This window comes from Vulpes lagopus, chromosome 3 (assembly GCF_018345385.1).
Source record: "Vulpes lagopus strain Blue_001 chromosome 3, ASM1834538v1, whole genome shotgun sequence".
NCBI classification, from domain to species: Eukaryota; Metazoa; Chordata; class Mammalia; order Carnivora; family Canidae; genus Vulpes; species Vulpes lagopus.
In genome coordinates this window covers 131,585,655-131,602,753 of record NC_054826.1, presented here as the reverse complement: position 1 = coordinate 131,602,753, position 17,099 = coordinate 131,585,655, and the positions used below count along the sequence as shown (strand labels likewise).

Below are 17,099 nucleotides of genomic sequence, written 5' to 3'. Positions count from 1 at the left end.
TTTGAGGATCTGATGAAGTCTGTACACTCTCTGAGCAGGAAAATGCACATACCTGCAATTCTGCATCTTGTATCTGGGAAGTGGTCCTTGGGCTGTAGATTAAGATTCTCTGTCTTATGGGACATTTGTTTACCATTTACTTCCAAATGGGACAAATACTTAAGTCCTGAGGCATAGAAGAGTGAGTTTTGAAGGAGGGAGAGAGGAAGGGGAAAAAGATCTAAATGAAAATAAAAATCTTGGGGATGGAGCCCAGGAATCTGTATTTTTAACATAATCTCCAGGCAGTTGTGTTGATCAGATAGACGGGGGCACCAAGGGTCTGGAGGGGGTAGGTCTAGGCCCTAGGGCTCAGGAGACACTGCTACTGAGTTAGCAGTCCTTATGAGGGTGAGGAGGAGGGAGGGAGACAAAGAGAAGTGTTGCTGCCCTCCCCAGTCTAACAGGTTGGAGAACAATAGGAAAGATCCTGTGTTCACACTGGGAAACTGAGGTCACTGCGTCCCTGAGCCTCAGCCAGAGCGTTCACCCAAAACCCGAATAAGGGTACTCCAAAGCAAATAGAACAAAGAACAGGAGTTCATCCAGCTGGGTCTGGGCCTAAGAGAAAGTTTCATTGGGACCCTGATGTTCAAATTCTGATATTTCCCTGTGGTTTTCCACATTCTGTATGCTGTCCCTCCCAGCAAAGGTTAGTGTCTCCTTGATAGTCAGGATTGCTTAATGGGATCTACTCCCATCTGAGTCAGGTGCTTTCCAAGCAAAGAAGTATTTGCCACTGAGTCAACAACTACCTATTGATCATCATATGGTTTCACTCATACGGGGAATATAAGAAATAGTGAAAGGGACTATAAGAGAAAGGAGGGGAACTGAGTGGGGAAAATTAGAGAGGGAGACAAACCATGAGAAATTCCTAACTCTGGGAAACAAACAAAGTGTTGTGGAAGGGGAGGTGGGCAGGGGGATGGGGTAGCTGGGTGACGGGCACTAAGGAGGGCACTTGATGGGATGAGCCCTGGGTATTATACTAAATGTTGGCAAATTGAATTTAAAAAAATACCTATTGATCCCGCTCTATCAAGCATAGGATCTGCTTTTCAGGGACGGTGAGAGAAGGGGATGAGCCTGCAGTTGGGGGAAGAGCAGGAGGTGGCCTCCTCCAGACCCCAAGGCCTAGAGTCAAAATCCGGGTTTACTTTAGAACCTGTTTCTTGACGCAGCCTTGTCCCAGCCAAGACAAACCCAAGTCATGTTTATGGTCCTGCTTCAGTAGGTGGTTGTGACTTTATGCAACAGTGAGACCCTACCCCCCACACTTGGCTCTGTCTATCCTGCCTGTGGCAGAGGAGGTATCTCCTTCTCCCTGCCCCACGCATAGTTGCTGGCAGTGATTCTTTGCCCTGTCAATGTTTTCCTCAAGCGTAGCCATTTATCCAAATTGAGCAGTTAAGATTTGTGCATTCCAATGTGCATAAATTTTACCAAAAATTAAAAATGACAACAGCTTTTAGAAGGGAGGTATAGGTGGAAGTTAATGGGGAGTAGGTGCAGGTAGATGAACAAGAGTGGCAGATATTTAGTATTAAGACTGGGGGATGGGGGCACCTGGGTGGCTCAGTCAGTTGAGCATCTGCCTTCAGCTCAGGTCATGATCTCGGGGTCCTGGGATCGAGGCCCCCCCACCCCCAGGTCGGGCTCTCTGCTCGGTGGGGAATCTTTCTCCCTCTGCCTCTCCCTCCCAAACCCCCTGGCTCATGCTCTCTCTCTCTCACTATTAAATAAATAAATACAATCATTTTTTTAAAAAGAAAGAAACTGGGGACTGGGGATCATTATATTCTGTTTTAAAAAGTAAATATTTGACATTATGACAATAAAAAGTAAAAAAAGAAAGAATGAAAGAAAGAAAGAGAAAAAGGACTTAGAGATGTTTGTAGAAACTTAAAGAAACTTGTACTCTTTACCCTAGTAATTTCACTTGTGGGAATGTATCCAAATCAAATAATGAGAATGCACAGAAGGCTTTAGAGTAGTGCTACTTTAAAATAAGGAAAAAGTTGGAAAAAACTCAATGTTAAAGGAACCATTAAAGACACGGTTAAGTGCTTGTGACCAAAATTGTTTAAAAAAAAAAAGAAGTACAAAACTCCAAACTCTATGATCTTCATTTTGTTTTTAGAAATGCATGCTCACCTATAGAAAAAGAATCTGGAAAGAAATACAATCGTACATTTAAAGTAGTCATCTGTGGGACACCTGGGTGACTCAAGGGTTGAGCTCAGGTAAAATCTTTAAAAAAAAAAAAAAGTAGTGATCTGTGCTTGCTAGGCATGTGGTAGATTTTTATTGCCTTTTTTTTTTTTAAAGATTTTATTTATTTATTCATGATAGTCACAGAGACAGAGAGAGAGAGAGAGAGAGAGAGAGAGGCAGAGACACAGGCAGAGGGAGAAGCAGGCTCCATGCAGGGAGCCTGACGCAGGATTCGATCCCGGGTCTCCAGGATCGCGCCCTGGGCCAAAGGCAGGCGCTAAACCGCTGCGCCACCCAGGGATCCCTTTTATTGCCATTTTAATTGTAGCCTCTACTTTCATCTTTTCTACAATGAGCATGGATTACCTTGATAATTATTATTTTTTAAGATTTTATTTATTTATTCATGAGTGACAGACAGAGACACAGGCAGAGGGAGAAGCAGGCTCCTCACAGGGAGCCCGATGTGGGACTCGATCAGAAGACCCCGGGATCACGCCCTGAGCCAAAGGCAGGTGCTCAACCACTAAGTCACCCAGGCTTCCCCATAATTATTTTAAAAACTGAGCAGTGCCGTTTTGAAGGAAGTAAGGGGAACAGGGGAACAGGCAGAAGAAAGAACAAATTCTGGGCAGCCCTGGGTGGCTCAGTGCTTTAGCACCTGCCTTCAGCCCAGGGGACGATCCTGGAGACCCGGGATCGAGTCCCACGTCGGGCTCCCTGCATGGAACCTGCTTCTCCCTCTCTCTGTGTCTCTGCCTCTCTCTGTGCGTGTGTCTCTTGTGAATAAATAAAAAAAGAACAAATTCCCCAAGCAGGTTCCAGCAGTAAAATAATAAGGTGTCGGAACTGGAAAGAATCTTAGAAATGGCCTAAATTCAACTTTCTCAGTTTATAAGTGAGGCCCAGAAGAGGCATTTGCTCAGACTGCTTCTTTTAGTGCCGCTCGGAGCCCTCGCTTTCCTTCCCAGGCTTTCCTCTGCAGCCCGCCTCCTGGGCCTACTGCATTAATCCCTGCAGGCCCCGCTGAAGGAGCAGCCTTTTTTTTTTTTAATTTATTTATGATAGTCACAGAGAGATAGAGAGGCAGAGACACAGGCAGAGGGAGAAGCAGGCTCCATGCACCGGGAGCCCGAAGTGGGATTCGATCCCGGGTCTCCAGGATCGCGCCCTGGGCCAAAGGCAGGTGCCAAACCGCTGCGCCACCCAGGGATCCCAGGAGCAGCCTTTAAGCCTTTGACTTTCCAGCCAGTCGGGGCCACCTATTGCCAGCATCTGTGGCCAGCTGGACTGGGGAACTGCCCTGGCAGGAAGAAGGTTAGAGGAACAGTGGGCCTCGCTGCCACCTGACCATCCCCTGCCTCCCTCCACAGTCCTGGCCGACCGTCTCCATCTCCTCGGCTCTGCCATCACAGAGGTTACTTCTAAGTAGTGAGGTTAATGTTTGTGGCTCCTGGCCTTTTCGTGGTTTTCAAACCACCATGAGTGAAAAACGAAACAGTGTGGTTCAATGGTTTAGTGTCACTGGGGTCAGGGACGTGCTACAGTCTTTGCCAGAATTCTTAGACATGGTCTTGGTCCATTTGGGCTGCTGTAACAGAATACTATACACTAGGGAGCTTAAAAAGTTAAAACATTTCTTATTCATGGTTCTGGAGGCTAGGAAGTCCAAGATCAAGGTGTAGGCAGATCCAGCATCAGGTGAGAGCAATCTGCCTGGTTTTCAGATAACCTTCTCACTGTATCCTCTCTTATAAGAGGCTCTGATCCTCTTCTTATAAGGACGCTAATCCCTTCATGGGGGCTCCAGCCTCATGTCCAATTATCTCCCAAAGGCCTCACCTCCAAATACTGTCATATCAGGGCTTCAGCATGTGAATTTGGAGGGGACACAAACATGCAGTCCATAACAGATATCAAAACCGTTTCTGGGGAAAATGAGGGCAAGCAAGAATGTGCAATGATAATTAATTACAGAGAATAGTAGAAGACCAGAAGTTAGCCTACCTATATATGTGTTCATGATCTACCTTCCTCCCTGCCCCATCCCTGCCAGGGCACTTCCCACCACATAGGCATCTACACTCCTTGAGAGCTGTGACTGCATCGCAGACACCACTGCTTCACCAGGATCTAGCACAGAAAAGACTCTCAAGAACTACTTGTTGGATGTGGAATTGAGTGGACACCATTTTCCTAGAACATGGAAGACCCGACATGTTCCAAGTTAACAGTATTTCCAGAGTTTCAACATTTTAATTTAAAAAGAGCAGAACGTTTGAAAAACAATATTTTTTGGCACCTATGTCTATTTTTGCACAACTGCAACATAATTCTTTCAAACGGCTGTCAGTAGCAAACAGAGGCACCAGGGAACTGCCATGGGCATTACTAGTGAGACTATCATTATGTCCACTCTGTTGTCTTCTACTCCTTCCTCCACTGCTCCCTCTTTTTGTGTGTGTGTGTGAAGATTTTATTTATTTATTTGAGAGAGAGAGAGAGAGAGCGAGCATGAGCAGTGGGGAGGGGGAGAGGGAGAGGGAGAAGCAGGCTCCCTGCTGAACAGAGAGCCCGACTTGGGACTCAATCCCAGCACCCTGGGATCATGACCTGAGCTGAAAGCAGATGCTTAACTGACTGAACCCCCCAGGTGCTCATCCATTCCTCCCTCTTGTGCTTTTTTAACTTGGTATACACACACACACACACACACACACACACACACACACACATTATTTTCTTTTGAGGATATTTCTTGAATGCACACTACCAGATCATAGGCTTCTACTCTCTGGTGTAGAGATAAGGATAAGTCAGAGATTGGGCATGTTCCTGTAGCATAATCTTTTTTTTTTTTTATTTTTAAAAATTGTAGTGAAATACACATAGCATAAAATTATTTTGACCATTTTTGGGGTGCCTGGGTGGCTCCGTTGGTTAAGCATCTGACTCTTGGATTCAGCTTAGGTCATGATCTCAGGATTGTGGGATCGAGTCCTGTGTGGGGCTCTGTGCTCAGCATGGAGTCAGCTTCAGATTCTCTCTCCCTCTCCCTCATGCTCTCTCTCTCTCTCTCAAACAAATAAAATCTTTCTTTACTTTTTATAAAGATTTTATATATTTATTTGACACACAGAGAGAGCACAAGCAGGTGGAGCAGCAGAGGGAGAGGGAGAAGCAGACTCTGCTGAGCAGGGAGTCTGAGGCCAGGCTCTACTGCAGAACCCTGGGATCATGACCTGAGCCAAAGGCAGATGCTTAACTGACTGAGCCATCCAGGGACCCCAAATAAAAATCTTTAATATAAAATTATCTTGACCATTTTTAAGTGTATAGGTCAGGCATTAAGTCCATTCACATGTGGAGTCCTCACTACCACCATTGACAAAACTCTTTTCATCTTGCAAAACCAAAACTCTACTCAGGGGCCCAACCTCCAGCAACCACTATTCTACTTTTTCTCTATGAATCTGACCAGTGTGGGTACCTCATCCAAGTGGAATCATACAGTGTTTGTCCTTTTGTGACTGGCTTAATTCACCTGGCATAATTTTCATTTGCCAAATAGATAGCTTGGTATTTGACCAAGGAAATTCCAACTTTGGGGTTTTTTCTTCTTTCTCATGTTCCCCAGGAGTATGACATATGGCTGGATGACTTAGGAGAACGCAGATTGACTAAGGTGCCCACCCTCATTTCCAAACCCTACCCTTCTTTTCCTGATGACAGCCAGCAGCCACTGCCTCCTATGCCCCACTTAAAATTGTATCTGGGAGGATGCCTGGCTGGTTTAGTCAGTTAAGCATCCGACTCTTGATTTTGACTTAGGTCATGATTTCAGGGTTGTGGGAATCAAGCTCTATGGCTTCTGCTGGAGATTCTCATGCTCCTTCTGCCCCTCGCTGCCCCCACTCAAATAAAAAGAAATCTTAAAAAAATAGAAATAATAAAAATAAAATTGTGATTTGGATATGTGTCCTATCACTGTTTAGTGGGGAGCAAGGAATTATGTGCTGGACATACCTACCAAATATGTTTGTGTGTCTCCTTTGTCAATCTGTATGTTATGCAGACTATACGGTTTCAAAGACAGATCACTGGGTAAACTTGATTTGTTCGTAGAATGCTGACTATAGTCAAGAAGTGCTGCCAGTTAATGTCTCTGATTTAACTGTCTGTCTAAGCTTATGTCTTGAATGGTGAGATCTCAAAATGTAGTTCAGATATGAAACAGTTGCAGCAGATCCATCCACCTTGGATGGTGGAAATATCCCCAAATGACATGAAGTAAATTAGCACATATTGAAAGGGAAATTTTCTAAGACTTGGAATCAACCATTTCCCCAGCAAACCTCCCACCCAAGTGGAACTCAGGGGACACCAAATAAAAGGCAGCAAAAGGAAATGGACTTGGCCCGTGTGTCTCCAAAAAGCCAAATGCAGTCCCAGTAAACTGAAATTATCTGCCCGAACAGATTAGGTATTTTAACACCAATTCTCAGGCCTCCGAAGTGAGCCTAGCTTCTGGCAGACAACCAACACTGTCTTATTTAATTTTTAGATTTGGCTGTGAAATTTGGCCCAGGGTGAGCTTGTGTTTGATTGTATGTGTGAGGGTGGCAGATTTCTGGTGGGAAGGCCAGGGTTCTAGCTCAGTGACTTAGCAGCTGTGTGAGCTTGGACAGGCCATTTCACGCCATTGAGCATGTTTTCTCATCTGGACAACGAGGGAAACACTCTTGCTCTGCTTGCCTTATGGGGAATTTGAAGATCAAATGAGACTGTGTTGGGGACTGTAAAATCACCATGCAGACGACCAGCATAATTATGTACACAGGCAGATCATCAAATCCTTTCTGCCTGGTTCACTCAATTCTGCATTTAATTTACACACTGTGGATTTTAACCCTCATTCTTGCAATAAAACCCTTTGGAGAGTATAGTTTTTAGACCTGGAATTGCTATCTATGTAGTTGCTCTGTTCATCTCAGGGTTCTCTGAGATAAGGAAAAGACTGGAATTATGGGGGGAAATAGACCCAGGGAGATAGTAGCCCCAGGAAACAAAGAATTGCCAGCCTGATGTCCTGACATCTAAGTCCAAAGCCAAAGATTCTCAGAAGAGTTAGGCTCACAGTTACTGCAATTTCCCCCTTAATCTGCCTCTTATCCCTCTGGATGGAAATGCTGAGTTTGTGTTGCTGCCATCTTGAGCCATACTGGACACAACACTTAGTAACTCTATAGCTGGGCATAAAACATATATCTGGCAAATATTAATAATAGAGGGAAATAAAATTGTTCTCTTAGCATCTTAAGTTTCTGAAACTACAGCTCAAGAAACGACATGTTCACCATATTTCCAAAAATCTGAGATACCCTTGCTTCTAAGACCAACCATTTTTTGTGTACTGCAAAGAGAGAAAAAATTATCTGTTTTTATCAGTTAAAATATGACACAGGGCTTTCTTACTGTGTCGATTGTGATTTCACAGATGTTAAAATGTGAAAGAAATATGCATCTTAGAACGGATGAAGTGCAGTGTGTTTACCTCTTCCAAAAGGTAAAGCTTTCTCCTTTTGGTTCTGATGCATTCTTAGATTAGCAAACTTCAAAGCAAACTTCAAAACTGTCTCATTTTTAGTCTTCACTCCTGGCATTACACATGGTATGCAATTATACTTTTAGGTGGGTTGAAAGGGGACATTAAATCTATTTTTCTTATGGATGTAATAGTACCAAGTACTTTGGCACTTAAATATAGGAATAGGTAAAGGCTTGTAAAGTACTTGTCAGAGCCAAAATTACATTAGTCCTGTGGCCTGTCATTTGTTACAAGACTTAAAAGAGGAAGAGTGTTTAAGTGTATGGGATGCATCTATGGTGGTCTTTTTTCCTCCCACATAGTGCTTTTTATTATTTTTGTTGTTACTATTTTCCTATTTAATGCTTGATTTGGCTGTTTTTGGCTGTTATTTAGGTTATTCTTAGTTCAGTAAAGCGACTGAACTGTGAATTTCACAGTGCACAGAGAAATTAGGCGTGAACAGATTCAGGTGATGAGAGCTGCCTGGGCAAAAATAATGATGTTTTCATAAAATGCAAGATGGGGGAATTCAGAGTCTTTCTGGGCAGATGGGAGTCTGCAGAACAGGGCAATACAGCCTCAGTGACCATCCTTCGCAGGCTTTTCATGGACCAGACTTTGCTCGTAATTCTACTGTCTGAAACAAGAAAAACTGCACCTATTTCTAGCCTATTCTGTAGTTACCTTCTCACATTACTCTGTCTGTCAGGTCACTACCTATATACAACAGCAAAGAGAGTCACTGCACAAAAGGGATTTCTAAGGACTAGACTATGGCTGGATGGAGAGGAAGGACCCAAATCGTTGTGGCTCCTGCAGGCTTCTGAAAAAGTGTTTGGGCACCACGATCCTTGCTCTTTGCCCTAGGGGCTGGGTGTGGGGTGGAGCTGGGGGTGGTTGGAGGGGGTGCAGGGGTTTTAAAGGGGTAGAAGAGGATGGGGGGCTAAGGAGGTGTGGGGGGTGCAGGGGTCAGGGATGGATGAGGGGTGGGTGTGCTACCACCTTCATAAATGTCAGTAGCCATCCTGTGGGGCAGGAAGTGGGTAGAAAGCTGTTAATGTCTGGTCACCGCTAATGCACCTTTTGCCCACTGTTGTCTCTCCTGCAGTCTGAGTACCACTACGAATACACGGCGTGTGACAGCACAGGATCCAGGTGGAGGGTCGCTGTACCACACACCCCGGGCCTGTGCACCAGCCTCCCCGACCCTGTCAAGGGCACTGAGTGCTGTAAGCAATCTTGCTGCTCGCCCTTCACCTCTGTCCCAAGCCTCCTGCCATCCAAGCTAGGCCCTCCCTGACTGTGCAGCTGACTTTAAGGAATCAGACCTTTCCCTCAGTTAGCCTTCCACCTCTTTGAGATTTGGTGCAAGAAATGTTATTTCATGGATGCAATCAGGATATCTAAAGTTGCGTTTATTGTCATTTTTCTTTGAATTTAAATCCCAGCAAGGAATAAAGTATGAGTAACTCCAGCTGCCTGCCACTCAGATCTTTTTTTTTTTTTTTTCTGTTTGCATCCATTGGCTCTTGTAGATCTCTCCAATCTACACTCAGCAGCCACAATCAGTCATTAGGAAAGACTGTGATTTGCTCTTGTTCTTGAAAAGGAAACCAGAGAAGATGAATTTCTGCAGAGACAGATCTTTAAAATGCACTGGGCATCAATCATTTCAGGGACAAGAATCTGCCCTGCCTGTGGAGCTGGCCACACAAATCAGAAAGGTGGTGCCTTGTCTGTGGCTCCGTCTCCACCTCTGTGACTCTGTAATCTCAACTTTTCTACAGCTGGCAGCTATTACCCCTTCCACTGTCCTTTCTATAATTTTTTAAAAGATTTTATTTATTCATTCATTCATTCATTCATTCATTCATTCATTCATGAGAGACAGAGAGAGGGGCAGAGAAATAGGTAGAGAGAGAAGCAGGCTCCCTGCAGGGAGCCTGATGCAGGACTTCCAGGACCCTGGGGTCACGCCCTGAGCCACCCAGGCATCCCTCCTTTGCCCTTTCTAGAAATGCGGAGGGATAACAACAGGGAGTAGAATCAAGGAATATTTGAATATTTGGAAAGGAGATTGGGGACATGTAAATTCTTTTTTTTTTTTTAAAGATTGTATTTACTTATTCATGAGAGACACTGAGAGAGAGGCAGAGACACAGGCAGAGGGAGCCCAATGTGGGACTCAATCCCAGGACCCTGGGATCACGACCTGGGCCCAGGGGAGACACTCAACCACCGAGCCACCCAGGTGTCCCATGGGGACACTTAAGTTCTTAAAAAAGAAAAGAAGCTTGCAGAGTGCCTGGTTTATTCTGTGAGCAAATAAATGCCTGCTAAAATAATGAGCGGATATTGCTAAGATCTGAGCAGGATGGAGGTGTGACTATGCTAACAAACGAGCCACCTTCGGGTAACTCAGGACTCAGCAGAGCTTCTCCTCTGTGCTCGTGCTATGAACCACAAAGAGAGAGAAGACACGTTCTCCGCCTTCAGACTCTTAAAGTCTGATGGAAGAAGCAGACATTTGTTCTTTCATCCATTCTTTTTCTTTTTTTTTCATCAAACCTTTATGAAGCCCCAGCTATGTCTGAGCCACTGTCCCTGGAGGAGAGCTCAGAGCCTGGTGGAAGGCACACATCATGATGTGTTACTATGAGATGAAGAAGAATGGGAGTTATGGATGCTTAGCGATCAGGAATAGCTGGGGGAGCCACTCGGGCAGAAGTCTGCAGGTGGGAGAACACCAGACACATTCCAGAAGAACATGTAGTCTGGGGCAGATGTAACACAGGGAAATGATGGACCGGGCTGTGGAGGAGAAAAGCCTGTAGTGGGAGATCAAACTGGAAAGTTAGGTTGAGGGACACCTGGGTGGCTCAGTGGTTCAAAGGTTCAAAGGCAGTGGTTCAAGCTGGCTCAAAGGCAGTGGAGCATCTGCCTTTGGCTCAGGTTGTGATCCCAGGGTCCTGGGACTGAGTCACCCATCGGGCTGCCCGCAGGGAGCTTGACTCTCCCTCTGCCTGTGTCTCTGCCTCTCTCTATGTTTCTCATGAATAAATAAATAAAATCTTTAAAAAAAAGAAAAGAAAGTTAGGTTGAGGGAAGACTTTGAATACTTGGCCGAGAGCTTAATTCTATAGCCAAAGGAAGAGTGCCTGAAGATTTCTTGAATAACGGGAATAAAAGTACATCTCAGTGTTTTAGAACGATACCTCTGACCACAGAATGAGCAAAACAGGACACAGAGAACTAGTTAGGAGGACACCGCCTCAGCGGTTGAGCTAATAGGCACGAGAATCCCAACCTGTTTGGTGGCAGCAGAACCAGAAAGGAGTCAGAGGCCAGAAGCTCGAGAGAGGAATTCATGGGTGAAGGGCTGGGCACCATTCAGAGGGGTCAGCACAAGAGATCATGGTATCCTCTCCTGGAGAGCTCTCTCATGTCCAACGCTTTCCCTTAGGAAGTTGCAAGCCCAAAGGCCCTCAGCAAGGCAGAGCTGCCACAGCCCTAACTCATTTTTTTTTAATAATAGCTTTATTGACACATAATTTGTATGTCATAAAATTCACCCTCTGAAAGTGTAAAGTCCAGTGGTTTCTCGAATGACCACAGTCGTACCACCACTATATAACTTACAATGTTTTTATCACCCCCAAAGGAAACATCATGTCCATGTGCAATCTCTCCCCATGCTCCCTCCCCCAAGTCCATGGCACCACAAATCTGCTTTCTCTCTCTGCAGATTTGCCTATTTTGGACATTTCCATAGAAAACGGAATCATACAAGATGTGCTGTGATTCTAAATCTTTGGGGAGCAAACTCCTAGACCTCGATTCTCTGCTTCCCCTTGTAGGGTGCCCATGAGCCATCCACTTCTCCTGGGGTGGCAGCAGCCTCACCACCCTGTCCTATCCCTGCTCTGTGTTCCAGCCTTCTCCTGCAGAGCTGGGGAGTTTCTGGACATGAAGGACCAGTCCTGTAAGCCTTGTGCTGAGGGCCGCTACTCCCTTGGCACAGGCATCCGGTTTGACGAGTGGGATGAGCTGCCCCATGGCTTTGCCAGCCTCTCAACTAACATGGAGATTGAGGACAGCACCACTGAGTCCATGGAGAACTGCACTGCGTGAGTGTGCTCCCCACCCCCACTCCCACCACACTGGGCTGGGGAGGATGGAAACAAGGGAGCCAAGCAGTCAAGGAGAGGCTGGAGCAACTTCCCACAGGACTGTTGGACGCCTTCCTCAGCCCACTTTTACTGATCCAAACTTACCAGTGACCAACAGGCATTTGTGAGAGGTGAAAAATGGGGGTGGGGGTGGGGGAGGTGAATAACGTGGTTAAGGGTTAAATGGCCCAGTCCACTTAAAACCTAATTGGATTTCCACCATGGGATTTTGGATCAGCAATCAACTTCCTCAACTTGATTGCCACACAGTGTGCAAAGCGTTTGGTGTCTTCCTGGCTTTGATGCTAACTTCTAAAACTGGTCAGCCCAACTGGAGTTTATAGGTTTGGGGAAGGGGCGCAGTGGACAGACTAGGACCAGAGCTTTGGTCAGTGGCAGTCCAAACCCCCCAAGACCCCAGGGACCAGAAAATTTTCCAGCTCAGAAGGCAATCTTTTCAGTACGTGAAAGGCTCAGCCCCAGATTCTTTGGGAACTGGTAAGCTACCCTTATCATATATTTGGATATTTCATTCCAGGGACCGGAATTAAATGATGTGCCTTTTCTGTGTCAGGCGCTATTCTGGATGCTTTTCATATGTTACTTTCTACAGTCCTCTCAAGAACCCTGTGAAATTGGTATTATTGTTCCCGTTATGAAAATGAGGAACTGGAGGCTCAGATAGGTTAAGTGACTTGTCCTTTTTTATCCAGCCTAGAACCGGTGATACTGGAATTCAAACCCAGTCTCAAGCTTTCTACTGCCACATGCAGACACTCTCAAATAACACGTAGTGTATGCAAGGCAATGTCAGGTCCTTAGGGAGGAATAGGGGAAGGATGCACACATATAAAAGATAATCACCGGGATCCCTGGGTGGCACAGCAGTTTGGCACCTGCTTTTGGCCCAGGGCGCGATCCTGGAGACCCGGGATCGAATCCCACGTCGGGCTCCCAGTGCGTGGAGCCTGCTTCTCCCTCTGCCTGTGTCTCTGCCTCTCTGTGTGACGATCATAAATAAATTTTAAAAAATTAAAAAAAAAAGATAATCACCCACTTCTCTTTGTTGTATTGACAAAGAAGATGGGAGAAGAGCCACCTGGGCTCAGTTAGTGAAGCATCTGACTTGATTTCGGCTCAGGTCATGATCTCAGGGTTGTAAGATGGAGCCCCATGTCAGACTCAGTGCTGGGTGTGCAGCCTGCTTAAGACTCTCTCCCTCTCCCCTTCCCCCTCCCTTAAAAAAAAAGTACCAATATCAGAGCCAGGCAACAGGCATTTTATAGTCCAATTTTAATGTCACTTTAGAGTTTAATATTAAGTGTCAAATCATTGGCATGACAGCATTGGCAGCAGAGATAAAGCTGGAGAGAATTAAAGCTGAAAGGGGCTCATTTGCGTCCTAATAGACCTTGTGATTGACCCCAAACAAGGGGCAGGCCTGGCTCATTCAATCAATTCTTACCCACACACGCAGGAAGAAAGAGTTTCTCTCTCTCTGGGGACCTCACTGAGCGTCTAGAAATCATTACCACTCAGCAAGACAGGATGTGGGCCAGTTAATGACAACTTGTGTTTGCACAGCACAAACTGCTTCTTCAGGGCCTGGATCTTAAGACATCCCGAGACCTCCGTGGGAGGAAGGAAAGGATGTTTCTCTTCTGAAGAAACCGAGAGGAAATGGGCACCTAGAGAGGCTTTGCGACTTCCCCACTGCCCTCAGAAAAGTGATCATTGAGCTAGTACCAAGATACTGATTGCCTGATTTTCCTGCTCAACGGTGTATTTACCTGAATCCATGCCTTCTACCTCCAGCCTGTTCTGGCTCTGGCGCCCCCCAGCCAATGTTGGCTTCCAGTCCAGCCTCTGTCAAGCCACTGGCCACCAGCAGCCAGACCGATCTTCTTAAAACAGAAGTCCAACTCCAGTACTTCCCTGCTCAAGGCTCCAGATTCCATGGATTCCTGTTTTCTTGGAATAAGATCCAATACCTTGCCACAGCCTGTACGGCCCTGCCTGGTCTGGCCTCTGGCTTCTGCCTAGTTCTCCAGCTTTGTTCAAGTTATTTTCCCTCTGGCCTACTAGGCTCTAGCCACTCTGGCAACCATGCTTCTTTCCTCCTGGGTCTTTGGTTTTTGTTTTTAAAGATTTTATTTATTTATTCATTTGAGAGGACCGGGGGAGGGGCAGAGGGAGAGGGAGAGAGAATCTCAATCAGACTTCGCAGCCAGCACAGAGCCTGTGACGTAGGGGTCCATCTCACAACCCTGTGATCATGATGTGACCCAAAGTCAAGAGTCAGACACTTAACCCACTGAGCCACCCAGGTGCTCCTCTCCTGGAGCACCTGATCTTTGGAGACACTCTTCTCAGGCTCTTCTGGCTGACTCCTGCTTCATCCTCAGGTGTCTACCACTCAGGTGCCACTTCCTTGGAGATGCCAGCCCTGAGCCCTTAGATTCCCACTCTTGCACCATCTTATAGTTCTCCTTATGGCACTTATCAGACTAATTACTCTGTGATTAATTGTGTGATTAGTTAAGTTTCCTAATCACTTCTGTGCCTCAATTTCCTCATCCTAAAAAAATCCCCAAACCAACAGTGATAAACAAGGTATTTTTCTCATAGGTTGTGGTAAGGATTAAATGAGATGATCCATGTGAGGAATTTGGAGCAATGCCTGGCCCTAGAAATCAATCAAAACATGTTGTAATTATTGAATGTGAATTGATCTTCACCAGAGACAACTCTGACAAATCCAGAATCCTGATGCCTTGTCCAAATATAGCCCACTTATGGCATCTGTTCAGTTATTCATCTCACTTTAGGAGTTATTTATACATAATGCCATGGAGCACATTGGCATTAAGTGTTGTCTCTTTTAACAGGAGAAATCAATACCGTTAGGTTAGCTGGGGTGTTGGGGTGAGCTCAGTTTAGGTATTTTGGATATGCTTCCATTTGAGAATAACACTATCAAAGAACTGGAAGTACACATTAATATTCTAACAAATGCAGCGGGAAACTAGTGGACTAATTGAAGGTCCCCTTCACTGGCCATATTAGTAATTGCCTGGGCTGGTATCAGGCAAAACAATGAAATAGTGGGCTTATCTTTGGTCGCCACTTTCCACATTCACCTGTGTTATCCCAAGTCCTTCCTAATGTGCCACGCCCCCAGGGCTTGGTGTCAGGGCTACAATACTGAGCAAGGTAAGTTTGGTCTCTGCCCTCACAGCGTCCATCAAGCCAGCTTGATACATAATTAAAGGAGAATTAAATACATTCAAGAGAAATTAGAATGTGATCAGAAGAGGAAGCCAAATTGCAAATAAACTAAAGATGCTGAACTTCGCTAGTAATCAAGGAAGTAAGATTTAAAGCCCAATGAGACATCATCTCCTACCGTAACACATTGGCAACAACTTTACAGCCAAATTTGGGAGCATGTGGAGCATCAGGAACTTTCTCACATGCCAGTGGGTGTAAGTCAGTAGCAACCACTTTGGAGAACAGTGTGGCAGGAGCTGGTAAAGTTAGAGGTTCCTATGCCCTCTAACACAGGTTCTCCCAGGTGTCCGCATTAGACACACACATACAAGGAGAGGAACAAGAATGTTTCTAATAGTGTGTATAATAGCAAAAAATTGGAAACAATCTAAAAGTCCATCAGTGAGTAATGGGTAAATAATACTGTAGAACCACGCAAGCCAAAACTGTATAGTAGCAAAAATGAAAAAATGAAAAAAGAGCTTCATGTGTGGATATGAATGAATCCCACCATTATTATAGTGAAACAAACAAAAAAAGCAAGTTTCAGTAAGTATGATGCATAAGGTTTACATAAGGTTTAAAAGCATGCAAAAACACAGTCATAGGACATGTTTAGAAATACCTGCATAATTAGTAAAAGGTAAAGAACCACGTGGAGATGGTAAGCACCATATTCCAGAAAGTGGTTGGTTACTTGGCTGAAAAGAATAGTTGGTAGTGAATGGCTTGAGATTCTCTAGGTGAACACCAAGGCTTCTGCTGTATTTTTTTTTTCAAAGATTTTATTTATTTATTTATTTATTTATTTATTTATTTATTTATTTGACACAGAGAGAGAGAGAGAGAGAGAATAAGCAGGGGGAGCAACAGAGGGAGAGGGAGAAGCAGACCCCCTGTTGAGCAGGGAGCCCGACATGGGGCTCAATTCCAGGACCCTGGGATCATGTCCCAAGCCGAGGGCAGATGCTTGACCAACTGACCCCACCCACCCACCCGGCACCCTCTGCATTGTATTTCTTAAGCAGGATGGTGGTCTTAAGTCTTTCATAATATGTGTAAGTGAAGTAGAGGAGAATTGTGGCTAGGTGAAAAGAATTGGTGAGAACTCAGGGCTCACATAGCAGAGGCCAGTAGAGTCAAGGAAGACTTCTCAGATGAGGTGACATAGACACAAGTAGGAATTAAACAGAGGAAAGGAGGGATGCCTGGGTGGCTCAGTTGGTTAAGCATCTGACTCTTGATTTCATCTCAGGTCATCATCTCAGGGTTGTGAGATTGAGCCCAGTGTCAGGCTCTGCACTGGGCCTGTAGCCTGCTTAAGATTCTCTCTCTCCCTGTCCCTCAGCCTCTCCCCCTCCTCTAAATGAATGAATGAATGGAGGGAGGGAGGAGGTAGTTTGTTCCAGGAAGAGAGAACAGCACGTAGGAACACCCAGAAGGAGGGAAATTTGGCAGAGGAGGTGAAAGAAAAGCTGGCTGGCTGGAGTCTAGAGAATGGGTGAGGATTTCTGCCCTATTCTAAGGGCAGTAGGTGGCAATGGATTTGAAGCAGGGAAGTGGCATGGTCAGATTTTTGTTCTGGATGAGGTCTTCAGCAAGTGTGGAGGAGGAATTGCAGGAGGCAGGACTGGATACAGGAGGTGAGATAGGGGCTGGTTCAACACTGGGGAGGTGGGTGGGTGGGTGCAAGGAGGAGGGAGAGCCCTGGGGCAGGGTTGAACCAATTTGAGAGATATTTAGAAAATGAAATCACGAGACTAGATTGATTGTCTCTGAGGTTCTCTGGTCTTCCTTCTTCCTGGTTACCAGTT

General features: G+C 45.4%; 1 protein-coding gene across 3 annotated transcripts in view; it reads left to right on the top strand.

The window, feature by feature from the left end:
* ELAPOR1 (endosome-lysosome associated apoptosis and autophagy regulator 1) overlaps window positions 1-17,099 on the top strand; it is a 72,867-nt gene that overhangs the window by 25,221 nt on the left and 30,547 nt on the right. For 2 of the 3 annotated variants that reach the window (XM_041749004.1, XM_041749003.1), the window contains exons 2-3: window positions 8,955-9,075; window positions 11,781-11,973. In XM_041749004.1, the coding sequence (XP_041604938.1) occupies window positions 8,955-9,075; window positions 11,781-11,973 (314 nt within the window). Of the gene's footprint in view, window positions 1-8,954; window positions 9,076-11,780; window positions 11,974-12,336; window positions 12,514-17,099 lie in introns of those variants that run through there. The other variant, XM_041749005.1, reaches the window with a different exon arrangement.